At 41.9% G+C, this 23,895-nt stretch overlaps 2 protein-coding genes and 1 long non-coding RNA gene across 6 annotated transcripts; 2 read left to right on the forward strand and 1 right to left on the reverse strand.

The window, feature by feature from the left end:
* Positions 1-215: 215 nt before the first annotated feature.
* Positions 216-5,273, forward strand: GTF2A2 (general transcription factor IIA subunit 2). 4 transcript variants are annotated; one of them, XM_041123770.1, is made up of 5 exons: positions 216-318; positions 1,022-1,161; positions 1,688-1,792; positions 3,125-3,251; positions 4,960-5,273. In XM_041123770.1, the coding sequence occupies exons 2-5, from the start codon at positions 1,090-1,092 to the stop codon at positions 4,983-4,985; spliced, it is 330 nt and encodes a 109-aa protein (XP_040979704.1). In that variant the 5' UTR covers positions 216-318; positions 1,022-1,089; the 3' UTR covers positions 4,986-5,273. The 4 variants fall into 4 exon arrangements, with proteins under 4 accessions (XP_040979704.1, XP_040979705.1, XP_040979706.1 ...); XM_041123771.1 differs by having other exon boundaries at positions 301-318; positions 977-1,161; XM_041123772.1 differs by lacking the exon at positions 216-318 and adding an exon at positions 596-880.
* Positions 5,274-14,184: 8,911 nt separating this feature from the next.
* On the reverse strand, positions 14,185-15,821 carry GCNT3 (glucosaminyl (N-acetyl) transferase 3, mucin type). Its single transcript, XM_030015378.1, has one exon. It carries the CDS (start codon positions 15,693-15,695, stop codon positions 14,388-14,390), a length of 1,308 nt encoding a protein of 435 aa, XP_029871238.1. The 5' UTR covers positions 15,696-15,821; the 3' UTR covers positions 14,185-14,387.
* Positions 15,822-16,003: 182 nt separating this feature from the next.
* Positions 16,004-23,350, forward strand: LOC115341851. Its single transcript, XR_003923544.2, has 3 exons — positions 16,004-16,118; positions 18,954-18,956; positions 23,242-23,350. It is a non-coding gene; the product is annotated as an uncharacterized LOC115341851 (long non-coding RNA).
* The last annotated feature ends 545 nt before the right edge of the window (positions 23,351-23,895 follow it).

The raw sequence follows: 23,895 nt of genomic DNA on the forward strand, positions 1-23,895 counted from the left end.
CCAGGGAAAGCCGCGCAGCTCGGCCTGCTGCTGCGGCCGCCGCCACTTCCCTGGGCGCCAGGCACGGCCCCCGGGGGCTCCGCGCCCTTGCCCCCGGTGGCAGGCGGCTCTGCCGCCGGCCGAGGCGCTGCGCTCCGCTCCGCTGCCGTCCCGCGTGAGGCGGGCCCCGCTCCAGCGGCCGCCGCGCAGCGCGGCCTCCCTCCCGCCTCCGGGGGAGGGCGGGCTGAGGCCGGGCCCAGCCGCCGCCCTCGCCGTTCCGGTTCCGGGCCGCGGGGCGGCCGAGGAGGGCACCCGACCTCTTCCGGCCGCTCGGAGCGGGTGAGGCTGGGGCCGCGGGAGGGGGCTGCCCCGAGCGGGAGCCCCGGGGCTGGGCCCGGCAGGGCGGCGCGGCCCTGCGTGGCTCCCTCTTCCTTCTTCCCGCGGCGGCGGCGGGACTGGCCGCCTGCGCGCTGCGGGCCGGGGCCGGGGCCGGGGCCGCCCGCACCACCGGCGCCTTCCCCCGCGTTCGCTGGGGCCGCGGGCGGCCTTGGGGGAGGGGGTCGGGGGGTGAGGGCGATGGGGCCCGGCCCAGCCCGGGGGGGCGGCGCGGGCGGGGCGTGAGGCCGCTCAGTGCCCAGCGCTCGCCTGAAATTCCCGTCGCGGCTTTCCTGAGCGCGCCGGCCGGCCGGCGCCGCGGGGGGACGGGGATGGGCTTGGAAGCCGAGCGGGCGGCGGACAAAGACGGCCCCGTTCCGGCGCGCCGCTTCCGTGCCCGTGGGGCACAAAGGCCTGTCGGTGTCGGCCGGGCAGCGACGCGGCTCCGTCCCTCCTGCCTTCCCCGGCGGCCCGGTTTTCCTGCTGGTCGTTAGTGCCGTGTGCTCTTGAGCGCTCTTAATCGTTGGTCAGTGTCTGAGGAATGATTTTTTTTTTTTTTTTTTTAATTCTGTTTGCTCCTGCTGTGCGTTGTTCATTAAGGGCTCCGTTGTGTTTTTTTCAGATTTTTTTTTTTTTTTTTTTTTTTTTTTTTTTTTTTTTAAATGAGAGCGAGGACATAACGGGTGTCCAGAGCCGTGAATGATCAGGAAGGTGTCCAGCCCGTCTCGGTAAGCCATGGCGTATCAGCTGTACAGAAACACCACGCTGGGGAACAGTCTTCAGGAGAGCCTGGATGAGCTCATACAGGTGCGTGGAGGGTTTAGGATCTGGGCAATTAGCTTGATAAAAAGGCTAGTTATTAAAACGGCTTTGTGGTTGCTGTATCGGGGTACCTATGGGCAATGTCTGGAAAACTTGCCGATTGAAATCAAAAGCTATTGGTGCTCCGTTCACGTGGGAAGGCTTTTTCTTAACGTTCTAGATGAAGGAAACTGTTTTATGTAGGTGGCATAATCCCCTGTTGTGTGGCCCAGTAAATGAACTGTCAGATTAATCTGGAATGCTGTAATTGAGTTCCTGCTCTTCTGATTGTTTCCAATGAATATTTATCAGAAGAAATCTTTGTGTAGCACAAAAAATCACGTTAGCACGTTGTTTCTTCTCTCAGAGTTAAAATAGGAAAAAGGAAGCCAACACAGGAACATAATACTTCTCTAAGTTGTTCTTCTAGAGATCTGCTTCGCATTAACTTTGTTTTGAAGTTTTTGATTTTTACTGCATTTTTGAGTTTACTTTGAACCAACTCAAAACTGTTGTTTTTTTTTTAAACTAGTCACAGCAAATCACGCCTCAGCTGGCCCTCCAGGTGCTACTTCAGTTTGATAAAGCTATAAATTCGGCACTGGCACAACGAGTCAGGAACAGAGTCAATTTCAGGGTAAGATAACAATATATAAAAGTTCTTCATGAGGTATACCAACTAAGCGTTGATGCAGAACGTTGTTAAAAGCTGTGTGCTCTAAACAAAAACTTATGAAGGTCCATTTTGACTTTGCAATAATGACTTTTTACATTTATATTTATAATCTGTATGCAGTTGTAAGGCTTGTTAATCTTATTTTGCCAGGGATCTTTTGAAGGAATGCAAAAATCAAACAGATTTGCTGGGTGGATGAAAACAGGGGAGGGGCAAGAGGGAAATGCTCTGATGGGTAGCATTGCCATCCTCAGTGTCTTGCAGATGGGGAGAGAGACTTCTGCTTCTCTTAGTTGTAACTAGCAGAAGTGAGATGAGGCCAGAATTTCAGCCACATCTGTAATGTGAAGAGAGACTACAGAGTTGTAGATTTACCTGTATGCAAGTCACTGGATCATTTTGTAGCTATTTTCTGTAGATATCATAGAAAAATAGGTTTGGGGGTTTTGCCCAGCCAGCCACCCTAATTAACCCTGTCAGATAGCCAGCAAATTGTTAAATATCAGCTTGGTTGTAATTTTGAGAAAAAAACAAAAGCAAAACAGTTGTCCTGTTAACTTATGTCCTATTACTTCCTCTGCAGCCTATGCAGAACGCATTAATGAAGTGACTTCTTAAGATTTTAAACCATATAGATGTGTTAAAAAGAGCGTAACTTTTCTTGAACATGCTTAATTTGCTTTGTCTATGTAACGTGGTATAGGAAACTGTTCAGAATGTGTTTACTGGATAAATTAAAAAAATGTTACTTGGAGCTTAAGTTCAAGAGTATCAGTTTAAAATACGTGAAGGTGAAGGCCAAAAGGTTTACATATCAACATCCTCAGTAATAATGTCAAAGATGGGGGATACCCCTTTATGTCACATAGGTCAGTTTTGTCATGATTTTGTATTTAAACTACTGCTTTATTTAAACAATTGCAGAATTCACGTCTTGTTATGATCACTGCTGTAACTGATTTTTTTTATAGCCCATGCTTTAAGAAATCTTTTCTGATACTGATTCTTTATACACATTAGAAAAGTTATAAAACTTAGCGTACCTGTGAAGCTTCCCCTTGGATAGACTGTAACATTCCTACATGGTCTTGAAAATTTCAGCCACTGGAGGGCATTTAAACTACAGTTTTCCTCAGAACTGCTTGCTTGCCAAGTTTGTATGTATTCAGGTTCACAGCTGACTTTATGGCAAACCTAGTTCTAGAAGTTACATAGTTCAGTAGATAGTAAACGTCATATTTTCTGTTACTTTTGGGATGCTTCCTATAGAAAATGTCTCTTGTCTTTTTAAAGGGGTCTCTGAATACATACAGATTCTGTGACAACGTATGGACGTTTGTACTGAATGATGTTGAATTTAGGGAGGTCACTGAACTTGTGAAAGTGGATAAAGTGAAAATTGTAGCATGTGATGGAAAAAGTAAGTATGGAATATGATATAAATAAGACGAAACACAAGACTTGATCATTTATAGAAAGCTTTGACCAAATGTCTGATTAAAGCTAGATTAATTGTATTATTCAGACAAAAGTGGGGCTCTGCACTCCCTTTAACATATGATGAGAAATGAAACAAAAGCAAGCTGAATGCTTCCCTAACTCATAAGCACTGAAATAGGAATGTGTTAGAGACTGCTGTATACCTGTTGTTGGGAAGTACATACTAGTAGAGCAATTAGAAAGCTGGAAGTAATCTTAACTGAATTTCTGTGTGGTGGTTTTTCTAGTATTAACCTGTTTGTTAGAACAGCACCATGTTTTATTGAATTCAAGGAGCGCTTCATCAGCCTAGGCAAGCAATTGTCCGAGAAAACTGTCTAAGCAGTTGTTCGCTGGATTTGATAGTAGAGGACACAAGCACGTGAAAAGCTTGTGCTAGCATTTGCAAATCATATTATAAGATTTATATATTGTTCAACAGGCCGACTGTATGTACACTGCTTACAGGAGTTTATGTTCCATATCTGCTTGACTGGATTACTTTTGTCAACGTTCCTTGAAATTCTTTACTGGAAAAAGTCATTGATAGTGACTTTTGTGGCAAGCTGGTTTATAACTTTTAAGACCATTGATGTGGCAGAAGATTGCTAAACATGTGTGAAATGGTGCCGCTTTTTTCATTCCCGGGGAGTGATGCTAAGAGGAAGAACTGAGAATGGAAAAGGCTTTATTTAAATATACCCTAGACCTCTGAAACAGGTTCTTCATGGCTTCCTGATCCAGGTGTGATTAGAGTAGTCACTTCAAGTGACTTGTAGTTCTAAACAGTTGACAGAATTTATTGTTTGCTCAACTTCTGGTATTAGCCAAGCATATAATCTTACTCTGTTTATTTTTTGTGTGCTTATTGTAGCTAGTAGAAGAAACCTTACTTTCCAAGTACTGATCGTTTTCACTCATGATAAACTATGCAGATAAGATTTAAAGAACTGCATGACTTAAAGTTGCTATTAACATTACGGCCTTTTTTTCCCCACAAGAAGTTGACTTGCTAAAGGGATGTAGTAAACACTGACCTGTCTCTCTGCATATCCAAGTTACCTATTTTTTCCATAGGTCTAAGAACAAGAAAGCAGTAATGGTGGTAATACCAGAAGTTGCACTGGTCTTAATTGGTGTGTCTGCCACAAGTTCAGAACAGAGACTTCCTCTCAGTTATTTTATGAAGATCATGCTCATTCTTGCATCTGTTTCGAAATGCATAATGAACTATAGCCCACACTCCATGGGAGTTTATGCTAGTGGATGTGCAAACCCCTTTCTCAGATCATGTGATTTAGCCAGATGTGCTTGTGGCTGACTGCAGTAAAGTGTGCGTGTATCACTACAAGTTAGAGCAAAGCTCCTTGTATTCTTAATGCCTTAATAGCAAATGATGTGTGTGCACAACCTTGAAGTTTTGTGCTGGCCATTTTCAATGTTGCTATCTGAAGTGAAACAGCACAAGCAGTTCATGCATCGCATTGATAGCAGTGGAGGGAACTGGGTAGGTACAGAACATGTTCTGAAATGCTTGAGGAATGCTTTTGAGCTTGTGGAAGGTGTTAGAGAATGGTATTGGTTCTCTTTAATTTATATTCAACTGTAGTGGGGGGTATGTGTTACTCACTTTCTTTTTTCTTTCCTAGATACTGGTTCCAATACTGCAGAATGAATAGAACTGTGGTTTGTCTGCAATATTTTCTGTTGATACGCAGCACTTTCTGGAGAGAAGCATGGAAAGGGACTGTGTTCATACTTAATTCTTGTGATGCAGATGTGTTAATCCATACTAGAAAGCGTCACAGAATGACAGTGGAAGAAATACCTGTAGCATTTCTTCAGTTCACCTTATAGGGCATGAATACAATGTTACTTTTTTTTTTTTTTTTTAATTACAACTGATACTGTTGCCTTTTTTTGTTCAAAATAATTTCTGTAATAAACTTTTATTTAAAAACTTGTGAATGAGTGATCATTGGAAAACTTTGTTTAAAAACAATCATTAATATAATATATTCTCCCAATATTGTCTAAGTGTGTTTAGAGTAATGTTGCAGATGCAAAGGTCTTTCAGTTACAGGGTTCTGAGTATGGTTGCACTGATTAGTATTGCAAGAAATGGCTGTTTCAGAATGATGGAGGAGGACATCAACAAAAGCTTAGCAGCTTATGCTGGCGAGTATATTTGTCTATTTTGTTACTGCATCTTTCTGTCTATAAATTTGTCCATTTGGTACCCTCTGCTAATAATACACTAACCCAAGTGTTAAAGTTATTGCACAGCTAATCAAATTGAAATAACGAAATTGAGTCTCATAAGATTGCACTATATTCTCAACAAATGTTAGTGCTGCTTGTTTTAATGTCTTGCTACTTGTTTTTTGTATTTATGTGGAATACATTTAATTGGGCACCTGGCCAAGAGGATCTCAGCAAAAGAGTTGAGCTATGAATTTTGAGATATCAAATAGATAACTTTGTTCTTTTTAGATATATACATTCCACTGAATAACTCCAATCAAGAAACCCTTAAAAATATTTTCTTCGCTATAAGTATGAATATAATATACTGACAGCTCATTTGTCCGACTTGACAGCAGTGACTGTTCCAGTGTGGTCATAGGAATGCTAGCTGCCTTATCAGCGTCAAAATTCATTTATTTTTGACAGTAGGCTACTTATAGACCACTAGAAACTGGAAACCATACAGAAGAAAAGTTGGGGGTAACAGTTTTCAGATCAGTCTAAATCTTTAGTTTGTGCTGAAACTGGAGCATAATTTACATGTTGAAACCTTTACATGTCAGTGGTCCAGTCTATTAAAGTAATAAAGCTTTAGTATCTCTTCTAATACCTTTCCAGACTGATATGTTACGGTTCTCTAAATCCTACCTTTGGACATCAAAGGATATATATTTAGGTTTTGGTTAACTTCTGCTTCCCTCACTTCAAGTGAGAAAGGAGTTCACAAACTTGCTTGCTAGACTGTTCCAAGTATTATGTTTACCATTGATTTTTTTGTCTTGTATCTATGCTAAATGTCCTTTGCTGCAAACTGCAGATTGGCAAGTAACCATTTTTGAAACCAGAAGAACAGACTATTGCTCTCATTTGAACAGCACAGTAAGTATCTGTTGAGGTCATTATCTTAAAGGATGCAAATGTGTATCTGTACCATGGTTTTCTCTTTTTCTACATCAGACTCGATCTTGTAGTTTTAAACATTTTTTTGTTCCTAATAGTCATGTGGTAAACTGAATTTCAGCCCTTACAAGTATAAAAGTTTGCTGTTCCTACCTCCAACTCTTTGCAGTCTCTTCCTATCTCTGGACAGAAACTTCTCAATCTCCAGTTCTCTGTAGCCTTTGGACTCCCTCCTAATGCAAATAATTATATATCTGATTTTGTTCCAATTAAGTGTGCATTTTTATATTTACTATAGCATTTTTCCATTAAAAACATTTAATAGAGAAGCACAGTTGTACTGATGATGTGAGGTTACTGTGTGGAGTGGATTTATGTTTGCATTTCGTTGATACTCCTTTATCAGATTTGTGTTTCAACAGTTGCATACTACAACTGTAGCACTCCCAGGCTTACTGCTACCTTAGCTGTTAATTGAAAGGAAAATAAATTTTAACTGAAAAAGAAAATAATGTAATGAATATATATACTAAGAAAAATTACAAATGAAGGGAGAAATTGTGTTGACAAAGATGTCTGCTACTTAGTCATCAGTGAAATTCAAATCAATGTGAGCAGGAACCAGAAATTACTACGTTCATAATTCAGGACAACTTTACCGACTTTTTTAAAAAAAAGATTTAGTCCCATTGAAGCTCTAGACTTGGCCCATTGGAAGGAGAAGGTGATGGAATACTCCCTGTGCTGATGCATAATAGTAATGCTTTGAATTGTATACCCTGCTTATCTGGTGGTTCCTATTTGGCTTAAAAACTGAGATTTGAATATTGCCTTGCCTTGTAAGGAAGCATTTGAAAAGGAGATGGACATTCTGAAATGAATTTAAATGCTCTGTACCCCAGTCTTACTGTACTGAAAAAATGGGCAAATGCTTAAGTGACGCTGATGTTCTTGATTAGCTTGTTTACGCTGAGTTAGGCAAGTGGCAAAAAGTGACATACATGAAATATATATTAAATGTTATGGATGCTTCTGAACTGTTCTAAGATTTTTCCTTTTGCTAATAATAATGTAGTCTTAAAAGAAATGCACAACAGACTTCAAAGATTTTTGGAGCAACTGGAATGGTTGGGGACAGGAAGCAATCTGTTCCTGGGCACAGTGATAACGAAGGGGCTGTGTGCTGCGGAAATCCGTGTAATTTAGTCTGTGTGAAAGGCTACAAAGCATGCACGAATGGGGAGTAAGGGAATGTTTTAGACAAAACGGCAAACAAATGAGTAGGAACAAGTGGGCAGGCATAACATACATTTCTGTAATCTAGACATTGCTCTCTCGAGCGGAAAGTCTGAGGAGGCCTTTAATACAAAACAAGAAGAGAGAAGTTACCAAACAAAAACTGAAGGAAAGAAAGGCAAACATGTACCCTGAATCTTTTGTATTGCTGCTGCCTGGCTAATTATTGGTGGTATTAAAAGCTTTATTTCACATCTGGTTAATGTTTTAATATCACTGTTTAAAATTTTCTGGTAATGTAGGGTAGCTCTGTTTGGTTATGGCAAATGCATGAAGCTGTTGTTCCGCAAACCAGTTGTTTTCCACTCATGGCAGAATCCTTGTCTTCTGTGTACTCTATTTAATTTACAAAATACATATTTTGTTATAAGTTTGACTATTTTTTTTTTCCTAGAATTAGCTTACATATGCATTTTCTGTCTCCTCCATGACAGGGCAGTGTTAGGCAATGCAGGTATCTGGTATTTTTGCATCTGTGGGATGTTTCTAGGACGTGGAATTCGAATTTGGAGGCATATAGACTACTGAGTTTACCTGGGTACACAAAGAATACTTGAACTTTTGTGATCAATGCTATTCTTTGTTCTTGTGGTCTGTTGTCCTTGAAAGCCAAAGGACAATCTGTGCATATGCAACAGAGAAGCAGTTGGCAGCCTTGTTCTTTGCACAGTTATGTTACAGTGCAGAAACTCCAAGTACCACTTCTTTAGTGTTTATTTGTTCAGTGAATATACTGTTGAAAACTGCAGAAGTTAGTGTTGGTTTTGTGTATGTGAAGAAACAAGATGAATAAAGGTTGCTTTATGGTTTAAAGCTTCTAAAGTAAACTTCACAGAAGTCTGGTGTTCCAACCTGATCTGTCTTTTTCCCTGTATTTCGTTTGGAAATACTCTAATACTCTCTGTTCCTAGCTCACCTCTAGTCTGTCTGTCTGTCTGTCTCATTTCTAAACCATCCTTTTTTCTTAAAACTCCCCATTCAGCATAAAGTACTTACCCTGTTGACTCTGCCATCTCTTTAGAAAATGGCTCTTTAGGCATACTGAGGTGTAAATAATTCTTGGGAATAACCTTTTTGATGTCTAGAATTGCTCCAGTGATGCCTCGGGGAGTATCTGCCTATGGGATGAAGACTGCTGCCTGCTCCCTGCAGAAGAGAAGTTTGCCTATGCTTCTGGAGGAACTAATTCCTGCAAACCTCACAGCTGTCAACACAAGCTCTTACACTAGCTTGGCAGCACACATTCTTTTCGGCTTTAACCATGTTTCTGGGATGGTGTTTGTCCAGGCCCTGGATCTGCTACTGCTGTGGAGACTGTTTCAGTTCACTGAAGGAGAGGGGAGCAAAAAGAAGGTAGGGGGATCTGGTGCCAATATACTTCCTGCTTTTTATTGCTTTAGTCTCCATAACTTTCTTGCCACAAAATAACAATTTTTTGTGTTTGAATTTCAGCTCCATGTTCATATGATTAACATGCTTCGTGGTCTTGGAAGATTTGTTGAACTTACACCTAGAAGTGTCAACTGCACTTTTGTTATACTAAGCTATTTTAATATCCAGTGGAAGACAAACCATCTCGCTTGCTACAGCATCAGCATACTTGCTGCTGCCTATTTGGTTCTTCCTTGCCTGTAGTGTTATGGACCAATTAATTTATTTGGGTTTTTTGTTGATTTTCTTCAGAAAGGTCACAGTTGCTTCCACCTATCAGTAGCAGAGAGAAAGTAAAAGATACCTTTGCACCCTGGCCTTGAGTTGGAATGGATGTTTCTATTTAGAAAGTAAATTAACTAAAAGTGAAGAAAAGGAAAGAATAAACACCAACACAGAAGTGTCTGTGCATGACTGCCTGTGTTTAAACACGGCTTCCAAGAAAAAGGATTTTGTGAGTTCCATAAGTGCGCAAAACAGCATGTTATCTGAAGTAAGCTGTTTGCTCAGTCACAGATGTCAATACCTGACTTTAAATGTTATCAGAGAGACACAAATTAAAGGAAAAGTGCAGAGCAGGAAGAATTTATGATTAATTCCTAGAAGACAAGTTTATCAGGATCATTATGTACTTTTACACGATGTTTAGCTACAATGAGGTAGATGAGAGTTACTCAAAATACAGATATTTGGTTTTAAGGATCTCAGCAGCTTAGGAGGTAGTATTTCAGTTAAGGTACTAGTGACTTGGTTTTGCTTTTTTGTATTCTAAAAGTTCCGGGCTGCAGGGAAGAAAAGTAGGAGCATGGTAAAAAGCATTTTAACTTTAGTAAGACTGTACCGGGAGATGTGGACTTTTCCTTCACTGTAACTTGAAGGGTAACATTTGTTAGGAAAATAGCTTTACTCAAAGATAAATTTACTGTATAAATTAGCCGTTATGGCTTAGTAGGTAGTAAGTCACAGATACATTAATATTTTGCTTTTCATCTTGTGCTAAAAGAGCCTGCACCCTCCAAGGAAGTGGAAAATAGGAAAATAGTTCACTGAGAGTCTAGTTAATGTTTCATGGTCACTGCTGTTGCAGTCAAAAGAAAAAGGACATCCTAACCCAGTTCCCTGAATCAATTTTACTCATGACTGCAAATACTTTACTGGTATTTTGTTCCCATAGGTCATGTTTGCATCTAGTTTGTTCAGAATTTATTACCTGGTTTCCTCTGAATTTATTTCAATTGACCCATGTCTTTATGGGTCATATGATCATATAGAACATGAAAGAAATGCAGAGCAAGAAGGAAATAGACCCTCCTAACTAGAGTTAAGAGCAGCTGTTTATGGACCTGCTGTGTAAATAGGTATTATGCCAGTTTCAGCTCACATTAGGTTGTTCTTGTAAAAATAAAGTGAAAACTACTTGGAAATAAAGTGTAAATTAAAGTCAGGTGCTTAAAAAAAAAGTTACTAGATTTCAGAATTATAGTTTCATCTTCCTCATGCATATCTTGAAAGCTAAATGGCAATTTGCAACATATTTCCTCCTTAAACAACTGGTGGTTTATTTAAAGTTCAGGTGGTTAGTTAACAATTGACTGCAAACTGAAGTGTCAGAAATAAATTTTCATCCTCTCACTGGACAAAGTTAACACTAATTTCTGATATGACTGTATTTCCAATTTGGATAGCCCAAGATTTTACTGATGAAGTTCATATGGGGTTTAGCCTGTTTTTTAGAGGTGATACTATATTCTGATATGCAAATGCTACTTTGGGCTACAGCTTGTCCTACTCTATTTGAAGTTTATTCTTTTTTCAGTTCTGCAGCTAACCTTGGCAAGTTACAGCCTTTCTTTGTGCCCTGTTGCCAGTTTTCTAAGATGCTAGGTACCTTATTTCGAAGACACTTTGAGATCTCTGGAATACTAAGTTATATATTAGGGTTGAGTGATATTTTTTATTGTCATTTGTAATGGTAAGGAGACATAAATCTTTTTTTTCTTTCTTTTTCTTGTCTGTATCACTGATTTGACATGTGACTGCACTCATAAATCTGACATTTCTAATGCCTTCGGAAGAGGAAATGCTGAGAACGTTCCTTTGTAAGAATCTTTTTGTCTTAGTCACCTTCTGAATTTGGGAGGAGTCTTGTTCTTTCAGAAGGAATTAAGTTACTACTAAAAGGAGAGGGTGAGTTGAAAATAGATTTGCACAAGATATGCCTTTGGTTTTGGAAGCAAATCATCTGAGATAACTTGTGAGTAGTAACACTAACAGAAACTGAAAATTTTCTTTGAATCAAGAAAATTGGATGTTGGAAGTTCACAAGTTGTTTGCATCTCCAGATACTAATGCCAGAACATGTGTTTTTGTACAAATCGGTGATCTCTTTGAATGGAGAAGGCTGTGTAGGCTATGTTGTTAGGTAACTGCTGTCCCTCTTAAGTGTGTCACCAAGCTGGTTTTTTGGTATGCTGGTTTCACCTGAGGCCTTCATATTCTATGGGCAAGCTCTTTCAAATGTGGATAAATGCTTAGATTCTCTGTCTCTGGGTCTAACTTGGAAGAGCAGAGATTGTAACAAGTAACATTAAAAGAAAAATTATTTTGACTTTGCTAAAAGACTTACCATGGAATAGATTTGAAGTGGTGCTTTTTTTTCAACCCTCCAGATCTAAATACTTGTCACTGTCTCTCCATCTGTAACATTTTTTTGTCAGGGCAGTGTCTGTCAATAGTAGATGAAACACTGTTATTTAAATAGTATGTACAAGCAATACTCCATATTTCTCAGAGAAGAAACAGCTGAAGAAGTTAAACACACTTACAGAGTGAAGGGGATAAAAATTACTGTTAACAAATCTGTAAGTAACCTGTAAATATATGTATCTTTCTTTACAGGTACATTTGCAAAATAAGAGAGGTTCCTCTCTCAACAATCTTTCACTATTTCAGGCTGAGGTTCCTTCCACCCCCCAAACACCTTTTCACTTTTTGTAGGTGCTCAGAAGGTTCTTTGAGAAATAAATTATTTAGATCTTCTTACAGATATCCATTTCATGGACGAGTTTGGTTTTGATGCAATTCCTTAGAATAGAGAAGTATGGGGTTTGGGTTTGGTTTTTTTTTTTTCTCCATGAATATGAACCTTTTTTCTCTATTTTCCAAGGAAAAAAGACAACACCTTGCCATAGTCAGAAACACACTGACCCTGCTCTGCCTGATTTAGTCCAGAAACTTGAACTACCCCAGTCCCCCAGTGAACCACTGGCAGTAGTTTACCATTTGGGGCTAATATGTATTAACTTCAAGTAAATGGAAGGGCTCCAACAAGGAAAATCAGATTAGGCAGCAGTGGTTAGATGCAGTCTTCTGTGTTGGGAGACTTGAGTTTTTACCCTGAGTCTGCAGAGAAGTTTTGTTCTAAACCAATGTACTGGACATGGAGATGTTTGCTATTTAATATTGAATTTGCTGCTGAAACCATTTTAAAATTCTCTGTGTTACTATCAGGTTCACATAAAGCTTTAATCTCTGTTGTAGCAAATGTCTCTTTATGTAAGTTGGAAAGAGTTTCCCACTGGGACCAGCAATCCTATCACTTTATTTGCTCTTTTTGAATAAACAAATGTCCAATGATATTTGACACACATTGGGTGTTTATGTTCAAGAGCTTTTCTTGCCAGTAGTTGGGGTTTTTGCCTATAATGTTTGCTGTGAAATCACCATGGCATTTTAAAGATCAGCATTTTACAACCAAGTTAATTGTAAAATGTCTAACAAAATTGCAATGACATACCTTTTCAAGTCAGTTATTTTATCTTCTCATCCTATTTAAATTAGTGTTTTCAAGATCTGTGTGATTGCAGTCTTAACTTCCTCTAAACGTAGCCAGGTGCTATGGAATTGCTTCAGATGTTCTTTGTAATGCTAATTCTCCACTGGAGACCTTGAATTTATGAAGGTGAGAGTGTTTACTGATAAAAAAATTACTTGATTTTTTGGTAGTACAAAGACAACTGAATTAATCCCTCAGCATTATAGGTAATAAAAAGCTGTTGGATCCATGGAAAGTGGCTGGCTTTAATGTGAGAAGATGGGAAAAATACATGTGGGTAAAATACATAAGTTCACAAATCTTTCAGCTTCTAGAAACTTAAGAAAACAACGTGTGGGATGATTGCTTTGTTCATCTAAAAGGCCAGGTACACTACCTAAAAGGCCAGGTACACTACTGGATACAGCAATTATATTACTGAGAACACTCCTCACAAAAACCTCTTTTCCCAGGGGAGGGAAAGAGAGAGGATGTTGCAAAAATGTAGGTTTGCACACCATTAACTACATAAGCATTCCTCTCCCTGTATTACAGATGGAGAAGTAGGGTGCAGAGGGGTTAATTGGTTTAATGGCTCTGCCTAGGAGCACAACCAGTCCTTCTCAGAGGACTACAGAATACCAAAGAGCCATCTATTTTAGTATATTTGATTTTATTGAGGGATTTTTTTTTTCTTATGGCTAATAGCTATTGACAGAATTTAAACCGATGCAAAAGCAGCAGCCAGATGCTAAGCTGAGCAGTGCAGCAGGTGCCAGGAGTGCGTGGCCTGGGGGTGCTTTGTAGAAAAGCAAATTAACTGTAGTTTCAGCTCTGCTTGTGGCAGGACGTGGAGTTACCGTGGTCCATGACCCGGCCCTGCCCGTCTACAACAAGAAGCCCTGGGGTCACTTTTGCCAACAGGCTGTAGGAGAATGGAAAAACACACTACCCCCGTTTCTTTAAGACGGTCTGTCAGAAAGCTGCCTTCTCTGAGGAGAAGCCCGCGCGTCGGGGGACAGTGGAGAGGAGGAGGGCAGTGCAGGGGAGGCTGAGCCCTCCCGCCCTTCGATACCGGCCGTTCCCTCCGCCAAGCCCCGCCGAGGCGGCCCCCGGGGCGCCCCGGCCGTATTCCCCCCCCCCCGGCCCCAGGGGGCCGCGCAGCTCTGCCGACCGTTAGCTACCTCGCGCGGCCGACTTCTCCGAAGGCGCCCGCCGAAGGCGCCCGCGCCCTCCCGCCCCCCGGCAAGATCCCTCCGCCGGCGCGGGTAAGGCGGCGGCGCGCGACTCGCCTCACGACAGGGGTCTCCCGCCGTCCCTGAGGCGCTGCCGGCTGCGACTCGCCTACGGGAGGAGGCAGGTGCTGGCGAGGGTCTCCGCGGCTTCCCCTCAGAGCCCCCGGCCGTAGAGGGCCCTGTGGCGCAGGTGCTCCTCGAGGCACTGGATGGCGGCGTTGTCCACGAGGGGGTCGAACTTGTTGGCCAAGAGGTGGTGCTGCTGGAGCAACCAGGGCACGTCGCCCGCCCCGTAGATACAGACGGAGCGCTGGTGCTGGCCGGTGCAGGGCGGGTAGGGCGCGCCCTTGCTGGTGTCGCCCTCCAGGTACTGCCACTTGACCAGGCGGGGCAGGGCGTTCATGTCCGAGAGCTGGAACTTGTCATTCTGGGGCGTGGCGCCCGGCACGCCGGGCATGCGGTTGAGGGTGGCCCAGACGTGTTCGTCAGGGCTGTAGGTGTCCTTGGCCCACTCGAGGAACTGCTGCGCCGTGGGGTTCTCAAAGATGTACTGCACGAAGGCCCGCGTGACCACAATGTACGCGTTGCCCGTGAACATGGGATAGTTGTGGGGTGGCGGAGGTTTCTCTGTGGCTGTCCGGAAGATGAACTTCCCCACTTGGTGGTGGTACTGCCAGCGCGCCCGCTTGGGGCCCGAGGCCTTCTCTGACTCCATGCTGTTCCGCCCCTGCAGCACCTTCAGGGCACGGACGATCTCGACGTTGGTCTTGATGGGGAAATCGGTGCCGCAGGTGTTGAGGACGTAGCGCCACGGCATGGGGCTCTGCAGCAGGTCCTGCATGCAGTTGAGGTCAGCCTGCAGCCGGGACCAGGAGGCGTACACCACCTCTTCCAAGCGGCTCGCCACAAAAACGTTGGGGAAGCAGGCCACGATGGCCCGCACGGCCTCCTGGAAGGCGGCCGGAGACTTGCTGTCGACGTGGACGCAGTAGACGTTCTGGGGGGCGTAGAGGGAGCGCAGGAGCCGCTCAAACATCTCGATTTTGTTGTGGATGACCATGGAGTAGGCGATGGGGAACTCCGCCTCCTCCTGGCTCAGCGGGAACTCGATGAATCGCCGGGTCTCCTTGAAGTTGCTGCAGTCCTTCGTCATGTTCAGGTACTCGCCGGGCGTCAGGGAAGCCCTTCTGTTCGCAACCTCCAGGTTGCTGAGCTGGGCCTCCCGGATGGCTTGCTCATCGCCGCGGACGATCCCCGAGCAGTTGATCCTCCTGCCGGGGGAGAGCTCCAGCGCCCGGTAGAGGCGCTCGCGGCAGCGGGGGTGGGCGGCGGCGTCCGGGTGGGCGGCGGGGCAGGGCCGGGTGGCGCTGCGCAGCGCCACGGCGGCGGCCAGCAGCAGGGAGCTGAGCAGCACCGCGCAGCGCCGCCGCGCCTGCAGGGGGGTCCTGTCGCACAGCCGCATGCCCCCGCGGCGGCGGCGGCGGTGGCGGGCGGCGGGCGCGGCCGGCTCCCTCGCGCGCCGCGCCGCCACGTGCGGCCCGCCCTCCCCGCCGCTCGGGGGCGAAGCGCTGCCCGACCACCCCCCCCCCCCCCCCCCCCCCCCCACGCCGCTCCGCGCCCGCCTGCCCGTGGCTGCCTTGCCTCGGTGGCTCTGGTCTTGCCTCTTAGGTGGACTTTATTGAGGGCGCTGGAGCCGGTGCCGAGCGAAGAGTAACCTGACAGCCTGGGTGCCTGCTTCCTGGGTAGTGGTGAAAAGAGTGGCAGGGCGATCTCTGCTTAGCCGCAGGTGAATAACAGGTGAATAAAAGGAAGTCTCCTCCTTCCCCGTGGCGTGATTGCGTTTGGTTTTATCAACGCTGGAGGTGGTTGTGTATCTTGTATGTCTGTTTAAAAGAAGGTGTTTTATCTTACCCCTGTCCCGTGCGTAATGCAAGGAGAATTCCTTTAGAATGCCAACCCCGTGAAACACGCTTTTAAAAAAAGACTTTACTAGATGACTTTGGGATCTAACCTGCTTTTCCAGTGTTCAGATCATTCCAACTTACAGGTCAAGGGAGTGACGGCCTTAGTGCTGTAGTCTAGAAGCCCAGCCGCAGCAAGCTTTTTGCTGGCCTGGAGCATTTTGATCTTTAGTGAAGGATTATTGCAAAATATGTTGGACAGCCGGGCAAAGCGGCATCTCTGCTTCTACAGTGGAAGCAGAGGGTGAAGATAGAGGCTGTGGTTTAGAAATAATTTGCCGCAAAGTGTCCGCTTAAAACAAGGAGTGAGAGAATATTGATGGAGAGTGTCAGGACCTCCTGCATGCCCCTACACGGACATCCTGGCTAAGTAAGTATCACTTAATAGAAAAAGAGGGATAACTGCGAGTGACTAAAATACGCCTTGTGCCGTGATGAACAAAATAATGTCCCTGAGGTTTTGCAGTCATCCCAAGCCACTTTGTGGTTTGAACAAAACATGGTATTTGCTACCATGTTTATAAAAAAGGGCCAGTTTCAATGATGAGTCAAAATTTCTAAGATGATGCAAACCAAGGTGTATTTCTTTTAAATTTTTTTTTCTTTCTCCAGATGCATCAAGGAACCAAACTCACAGAACCTGCAGCTGGACTGAGGACAGTTGATGTAAGTGTAGCTCTGCACGGGTTCTAGAAAACAGCAGCAGTTACTTCCCCAATTTCAAAACTGAGATTATTTGTTGAATTATTAGCTTTACACAATTCAGTAATAACTGTCTTAGACACCTGTGGTCCAGAAATTCTAATGGGCATTATGAAAGGCAATGATATGATACATATAGTATTTCCCATATGCACAGCTGTCAGTTTGCCTGTGCTAAGTACCAAAGCGAATGTGCTTGGGAGAAACATGGGGAAAAATGGCTTGGGAATGTAAACAAGATGCTAGATGGGCCAGCTGCTTTCTCAGTGCAAGGAAGACATTAATCCCATTTATATGTGTACTTCGCTCCTGAAATTTATTTCTAAGGTATGTTCAGCTTGCACTAGAGAGTTTGTTCACCTGAACAATTTCAAAGTGCCTGAGGAAAGGTACTTTCCAAGAAACTCATGGAATAGGACAATGATAATCCTCTCAGTGCATCTGCTGCACTTCCAAGCAGCTCCTCCCATTCAGGTCACCTCTGCTAGGCTGTATCTTTGCAGTATTGTATGGGGGGATGGCAAGTTCTTGTAGTCTTGGGATTTTCTTTTTCTAAAGCAATGTCTTTATATTGATCCTCTACTCTGATTTCAGTACACAGATACCCTCTTTCATTCAGCCACTGCTTGTGGACTAGGAAAACAAGAGCATATTTTACATATTGTATAGCATCATAAACAATCATTTCTACTTTAAGGTTCTAGCTGTTCTGTATGTGTTGTGCCTCGTAACGGTGTGGTGGAAGAGATCCTCAGATTCTTAATCCCACGGGAAATGCTGAAAACATGATGACTCCACATGAGAGCTCTTAAATGGGCTATAGTTATTTCCAGTTATGTGCATTTTTGAGTACTTTTTCAAAAATTATGGTGGTGTGATTCAGAAATGCAGTGGTATTTTTCCCAAAGGTGTTTTTCAGGAAATTGGAAAGAAACTGTAACTCTTTAATCACATTTTTACCATCCATAATTCTTTGTTAAGAGTCAACAATTCCTAAGTCTAACCCGAGACTTGAAAAATGTATTTTCAGAGTTCTCAGCTATACTCCTAAAGGCAACGGTGTATTCCGTCTCTGAACAGTGCCAAAAGCTAAAAAAAAAAACCCTGAAACCCCCCAAATCACCCCAAAACAGTGTGTGAAATGACAGCAAATTGCTGCTGTACTTCATTTTATGCTGGCCAATGGCTGAAGTCACAGGCATGGACAGATAGAGAATAGGTTGTAGGAGTAATACACTGCTTGAAAATGCTGTCATACACATTGACAAATATCAGCCACATGGAAAATTATTTTTGGAAAAGTTATATTTGTTGATAACTTCATCTGATAGTAAATGTTTTCTCAAGGAAAGCCCAATACTGGGTAAGGAAAGAAATTACTTTGGATTAATTTGTCAACATTCTGTAAATTTAGTCACAGGTTCATCAATATGAAACTTCTTTGGAAGAAATTTGTTGCTTAGCATTGACATCTTGAACTTGTTCAGTGCAAGAAACTTGAAACTTTTGAAGGTTTCTGTGGTTAGCAGCGTGGCCATAGGACCACAGTTCATCTACTCTGTGGTATGTAGCTCTTCATGTATAGGCTCTTATCTCAAGTTTTAAAAAGTGCAGCAAACCCAAGTAGTCTGAAGTGCTTATATCTCTACTGACTGAAGTATCTTCCTTGCCTGCTTTCAGGGTGAATTTTTAAAACTGTCTCCTTTGGAAAGTATGAAATGTAAATGTCCAGCTAAACACTTAGCTGAAAATCTGAAAAAACTTCCATAGTAGTTATCAGTTGATCACTAAGTTGATCACACTATATGTAGTGACCAACCCTCTCTGAATGACTCTTTCGTTATTTGGCACACCAATTTTTCCTGTGCTTTTGTATTATTCTTTACGCGTTCTCTTAAGAGTAAGTAGTAATCCACATGATCAACACAGGTAAATATCTTTGTTCTCTGCTAAGCAGGTCTGCTGTATAACCACACCAGACCAGATGAGCTGTGGTTATGATTGCAAACTTTACAACTTCTGTGAAGCTTGGTATCTAACTTGTCTGATACGAATAGTATGTATTACAGACAAGATACGTATATCTAAAAACCTTTATGAAAGTGAATTTGTGTCCTTAGTGACAGCTTAGATAAATAGTTGATATTTCAGTTACGTAACAGAACACAGATGCTAACATGTCACCAAAGTTGTTTTTTTTTCTGTTGCATATTCATGATGAAGTAACTTAATCCTTAAGACACATGAAAATCGAACTAAATGAAACATAATTAACAGCATGCTTTCTGCAAAGCTGCTTTTTTTCCATGAGAGAAATGTTAGCCTACACAAAATAATATTTTGTTGGTAAAGTCCAAGACTTGAGAACTTGTTTTCATACTAAAGAGGGATTAAAAATTGTTAATATTGGTATTCTTATGTATAACTAACTTCCAAAATACTTCACTTTAAACTGTGGGCTCCGATCATTGGCTTTGACTTTGTTTAATGATGATATGTGTCTCAGTGAATATAAAAGTGACCAACCCTTGTTAAAAGTGAGGGTAAAACAACTGTCCTATGGTAAGAATACTAGAGTACAAGTGCTGTCTACAGGGTGACCAGCAGCCACTTGATCACTTACATAAAGAGATCAGTAGCCTGGAGATATGACAGTAGATTACAATTTAAGAGGAGGAGGATTTAATCATATTTAGATAATAATCTTGCAGAACACTATCTGTGAGAAGTTACATAATGTAAGATTCTTGTAGTATGCTTTTTGCAGAAACATACAACAGGCCACAACCCTCTAAAGTTTTTTATATTTGAAATGGCGAAGGAGTGGCATAGAGAGGAGTTCAGGTGTTTGGCAGTGATTGCCATGGCTTAAAGATCACTGTGCTGTCATAAGACAGACTGGTGTTCTGTTCATTTCCAGAATTCCCTTGTTGATATCAAAGAATGGAGAGTTCTTCATCAGTGTGAAGACTCTCAGTTAAAACAATTTTGATAAGTCTAGGTGCCACATCTTTCTAGTGCCTTTTTGTACCTGCTTCCATTTTAATAAGCCATATCAAGTCAGAAGTTCCTGCTTTTTTAACTTTCCTGTTAAGGGATGAAAAGAATCGTCACAAGGTCACCTGTTACCTACTTGCCTAATTGCACAATTTTTAGGTTGTGGTTCAGATAAATGCATTGGAGAGTAGAAAAAACCCCACCTATTCTGCTTGCTTCCCCAAGGGGGAAAAAAACCCTATGTGATTGTTTGCTGATGGTGCCACACCTGGTGAAGCACCTGGTAGAAATTTAGATTGTGATGGCAAGGCTCATAGTCTGAGTGGGTTTACCTGTACACAGTTAGCTTGTACAAGGATTAGAGGTTTCCCTGGGAAAGCAGCATTAATAAAGAGGGACAAACAGAACTCCCTTGGAGGAATCAGCTTGAAGTGGTAGTTACTAAAATGTGTAAGGAAAGGATTTTCATATAGATGGATCAGCTTCTTTAGAATGACTCTTAGGAAATATATGGAAGTAGGAAGTTTTGTTAACCTATTCAAAGAGATATCTGACACCACGCTTGTACATGCTACAAAAAAATCTTGTGTGCTACACTCCATTGTTTGGGTGGGCCCAGAATTTTGGGTTTAGCTTCTTGGTCACAAATGGTTTGATAGTTTTTTTGGGTTTTGTTTTTTTAAGTTAAAATCTGTGCAGTCTGTTACAGACCAGCCTGTAGGGATTTTGAAAGACTCCACCTCTAAGCTATAATACCACTTTTAAGCTATCAGGGCATTGTTTTCTTTATCATTCTGCTGCTTTTGTATTTAGTATCATCTCAGTTTTCAGAAGAGAGCCGTATTTCCTGCTGATTTGTTTGGGGGCATAGCATGCATTGTGATGTGTTTTCTGCAATGTTTGCTAACTGCTTTGTAGGCATTACTAGCTCACAGCTAACTTCTATGTTCTCTGGGATGTTTGTTTCAACAGGAGGAATTTTATATTCACAGCACAATGACTCTCATTTAACCTTTGTGTCTGATGGTTGTTTGGTTTTTGTGTGTCATCTGGATAGTGAAGCCTTAAATAGAAGGAAATATGTGCATGAGGCATAATTGTAACCGGAAAGCAATGCTCTTTCCTTCGCAAACTCTTCCAGTGTGGGTCCTCTCCGCAGGCTACAGTCCTTCAGGATAAACCTGCACCAGTGTGGGTCCTCCACAGGCAGCAGTTTCTGTCAGAGAGCCTGCTCCTGTGTGGGCTTCTCTCCGCTGGTGGCAGCTTCCTTCAGGGCACACACCCCACCCCTCCATCTTCTTCACTGGCCTTGGTGTGTGCAAGATTGTTTCTCATACTTTCTCCATGCTGCCAACTGCTGAGCAGCTTTTTTTTTTTTTTTTTTTTAAACCCTTTCTGAAACATGTTTTCACAGAGGCACTTACTAGCTTCCAGCTTCACTGATTGGCTCAGCTTTTTATGTCTGGCTTGGGCCAGTTTCTGGCCTCATCACAGAGGCCCCCTCTGCCTCCTTACAAAATCACTGCCATGTTAACCCAGCAGATGAACCTTTGTTTGTAAATTGATCCTTTTATACTAATAGTAGGGAGAGAGTGTGCAGAGGTGAGTGGTAAGTGTGTGACTTAAATAACGAAAAGGTTGTATGTGATTTTTTCCTTGCTTTTGTCATTCTGTTATTCCCTCTCCCACATATTTGCATAGAGAGGTTGATGGCTCTAGTCTTCTCAGTGTCCACTAGTATATTTTACAGCTATAAGATGATTTTGACATGTTAACTATATCATAAGACATGTAGATGATTATCCAGGTTTACAGATAACAGGTAACCTAAAACCATGGAGAATCAGCTTGCTGGTTCTCTCCAAAGTTATATGGATTAGTTATGTGAGAAGTACCTACTGGCATGAGGCCTGTAAAATTATTTTGTAGGCCTGCACCTAAAAATACTTAGGGTTGGCTCTGATCTTCCTGTATTTTTTGGTTATGTAATAAAGTATCATTAAACAAAATTAGTGATACTCTCACTGACTGCTACTTAAGCAAAATTGTTCCTAAATACACTCTATACATAATTTCCTGTTAAGCACGAACCTTGTGTTAAAATATAGTATTCTGTTGTGAAGAACTGCATTCCAGTTTTGTCATGTGAGTTCATATAGGGAATTTTCTTATTTTTGCCAAGTAGAAGTGGATATTTTCCAAAAGAACTGTTCTTTTGTTAATCAATACTTCTGTATTTGAACTATGCTGACAAGAAATTAGATTTCTATCTTCTTGGCTGTTCAGACCTTCTTTTTTTAGTGATTGTGCTGGTATTGTGATACTTATCTACAAAATCACAGAAACATATTTGGCTTATGGTTTTAAGATTTATAGCGTTAAAATTAATGACAAACATTTGGAAAACATGATAACTTTCCTGTTGTATATCTTCAGAGACCAAAAGTTTGGTGTTCTTTTTGTATGGCGTTTTTGGCACATCTTGCTTTTCTGCGGCAGGGGTGGCAGGGGAGTGAACAAGGAAGTCTTGGGGTTTCAAAATAAATATAATAAACCTTATACAAATATGTATGTATTGTATGTGTACAGTTTATCTGTAAAACTTTAACATGATGAATGTGGTCTTATGCAGGCTTTGCTTTTTGAAGTTGAAAACTCTCTACTTACAGACTTCAGCTTTGGTTTTCTTTCCATTGAATTTCAACTGACTTATGTGGCTCAGTCCTGGTATCTTTAGAAGGTACTAATACTGCAACCACACTAGCATCATCTTTGGTCATTTTGATGACTAATTAGAGATTAAGTCAATCTTTGAGAAAACTGTTGGATGTCAATTTTCTTTTTAGAGTTCTACTTCGTTGGTGGTTTGTGACAAATGGTTTGAAAGCACTATATGCAATACCTCTGGGTCTGCCACTACATGGACAAGGTTCAGAAAGAACATGAAAAGGCAGCATACAGTAAGTAAAAAATCAAAACACAATCATTTTTGTAGCATGCATACCAGTTCCTGTTTTGTAACTGAGCACTGCTTGATGCTAATCACCTTACCGTTGCAGGCTCATTGCTCTGCTGCTGGACCTCTATGGAAATCTTACTGGAGGGTAGAAGGATTTCTGCTTTTATCCAAGGCAAAATAGCTAGACTGTGCGGAGTAACAGAGTATGGCTTTGAAGAAAGCTTAAGCAGATAGTCATAATTGACATATAGTCAGCAGGATGTTATTTATTACCTGGTGTTTTACACAAAAGCTGAACTCAGCTGATAAGGTATAATGAGTTTCCTAAATCACATTTTGTATAGTACAGCAAAATAGGGGTATAAAGTATAAGGCGTTACTCACCTTAGGCAGATTGCTGAAGAGACAGGCAAATAAACGGCACAATGCTGGTAAAGGTGTTTAAAAAAAATTCCTTTAAACTACTCTTAAAACTGGCACTGTTTCTGACTCTGTTGCCCAACACTGGAAACTGGACTGTGTCCTGGGGAAAGAAAACAACCTGATTTTTCTTGAAGGATGTAACACAAAGAAAACACAGTTATACTGGGGATAATAAATACATTAGCTCATGCCTCACTGTTTCTAGAAAAGGATTACTTCATACAGCATGGGAAATATAAACAAAACAGCAAACAAAACTCTTTTAGATAGACAATAGAGGAGTTCAGGGCCATGGGAATAAAGAACGAAAAAGAATGAAATTAATTTTGTACATTTCTCACAATGGAGAACACATGATAACTAACCTATTGAAGAGATTATTTCTTAACAGATAAAGGACTTCCTGAAATAGACAGAAGTGTTACTGAGAGAGTTTTTATCTGAACAAAAAACCTTAGAAGCATGTTAGTGTTGTTTCTTGCCTTGTTGGCAGCTAAATAGTATACTGAACTTTAGGTGTTCCTCTTCTGTGGTAGAACTGTATTAATTTATCAATGTTCTGTGCAGTTTGTTTTGGTCACAAATAGTCTGCCATCATATCTGTGCACAGAGTGAAGGAT

Source organism: Aquila chrysaetos, chromosome 5 (assembly GCF_900496995.4).
Source record: "Aquila chrysaetos chrysaetos chromosome 5, bAquChr1.4, whole genome shotgun sequence".
Classification (NCBI taxonomy): Eukaryota; Metazoa; Chordata; class Aves; order Accipitriformes; family Accipitridae; genus Aquila; species Aquila chrysaetos.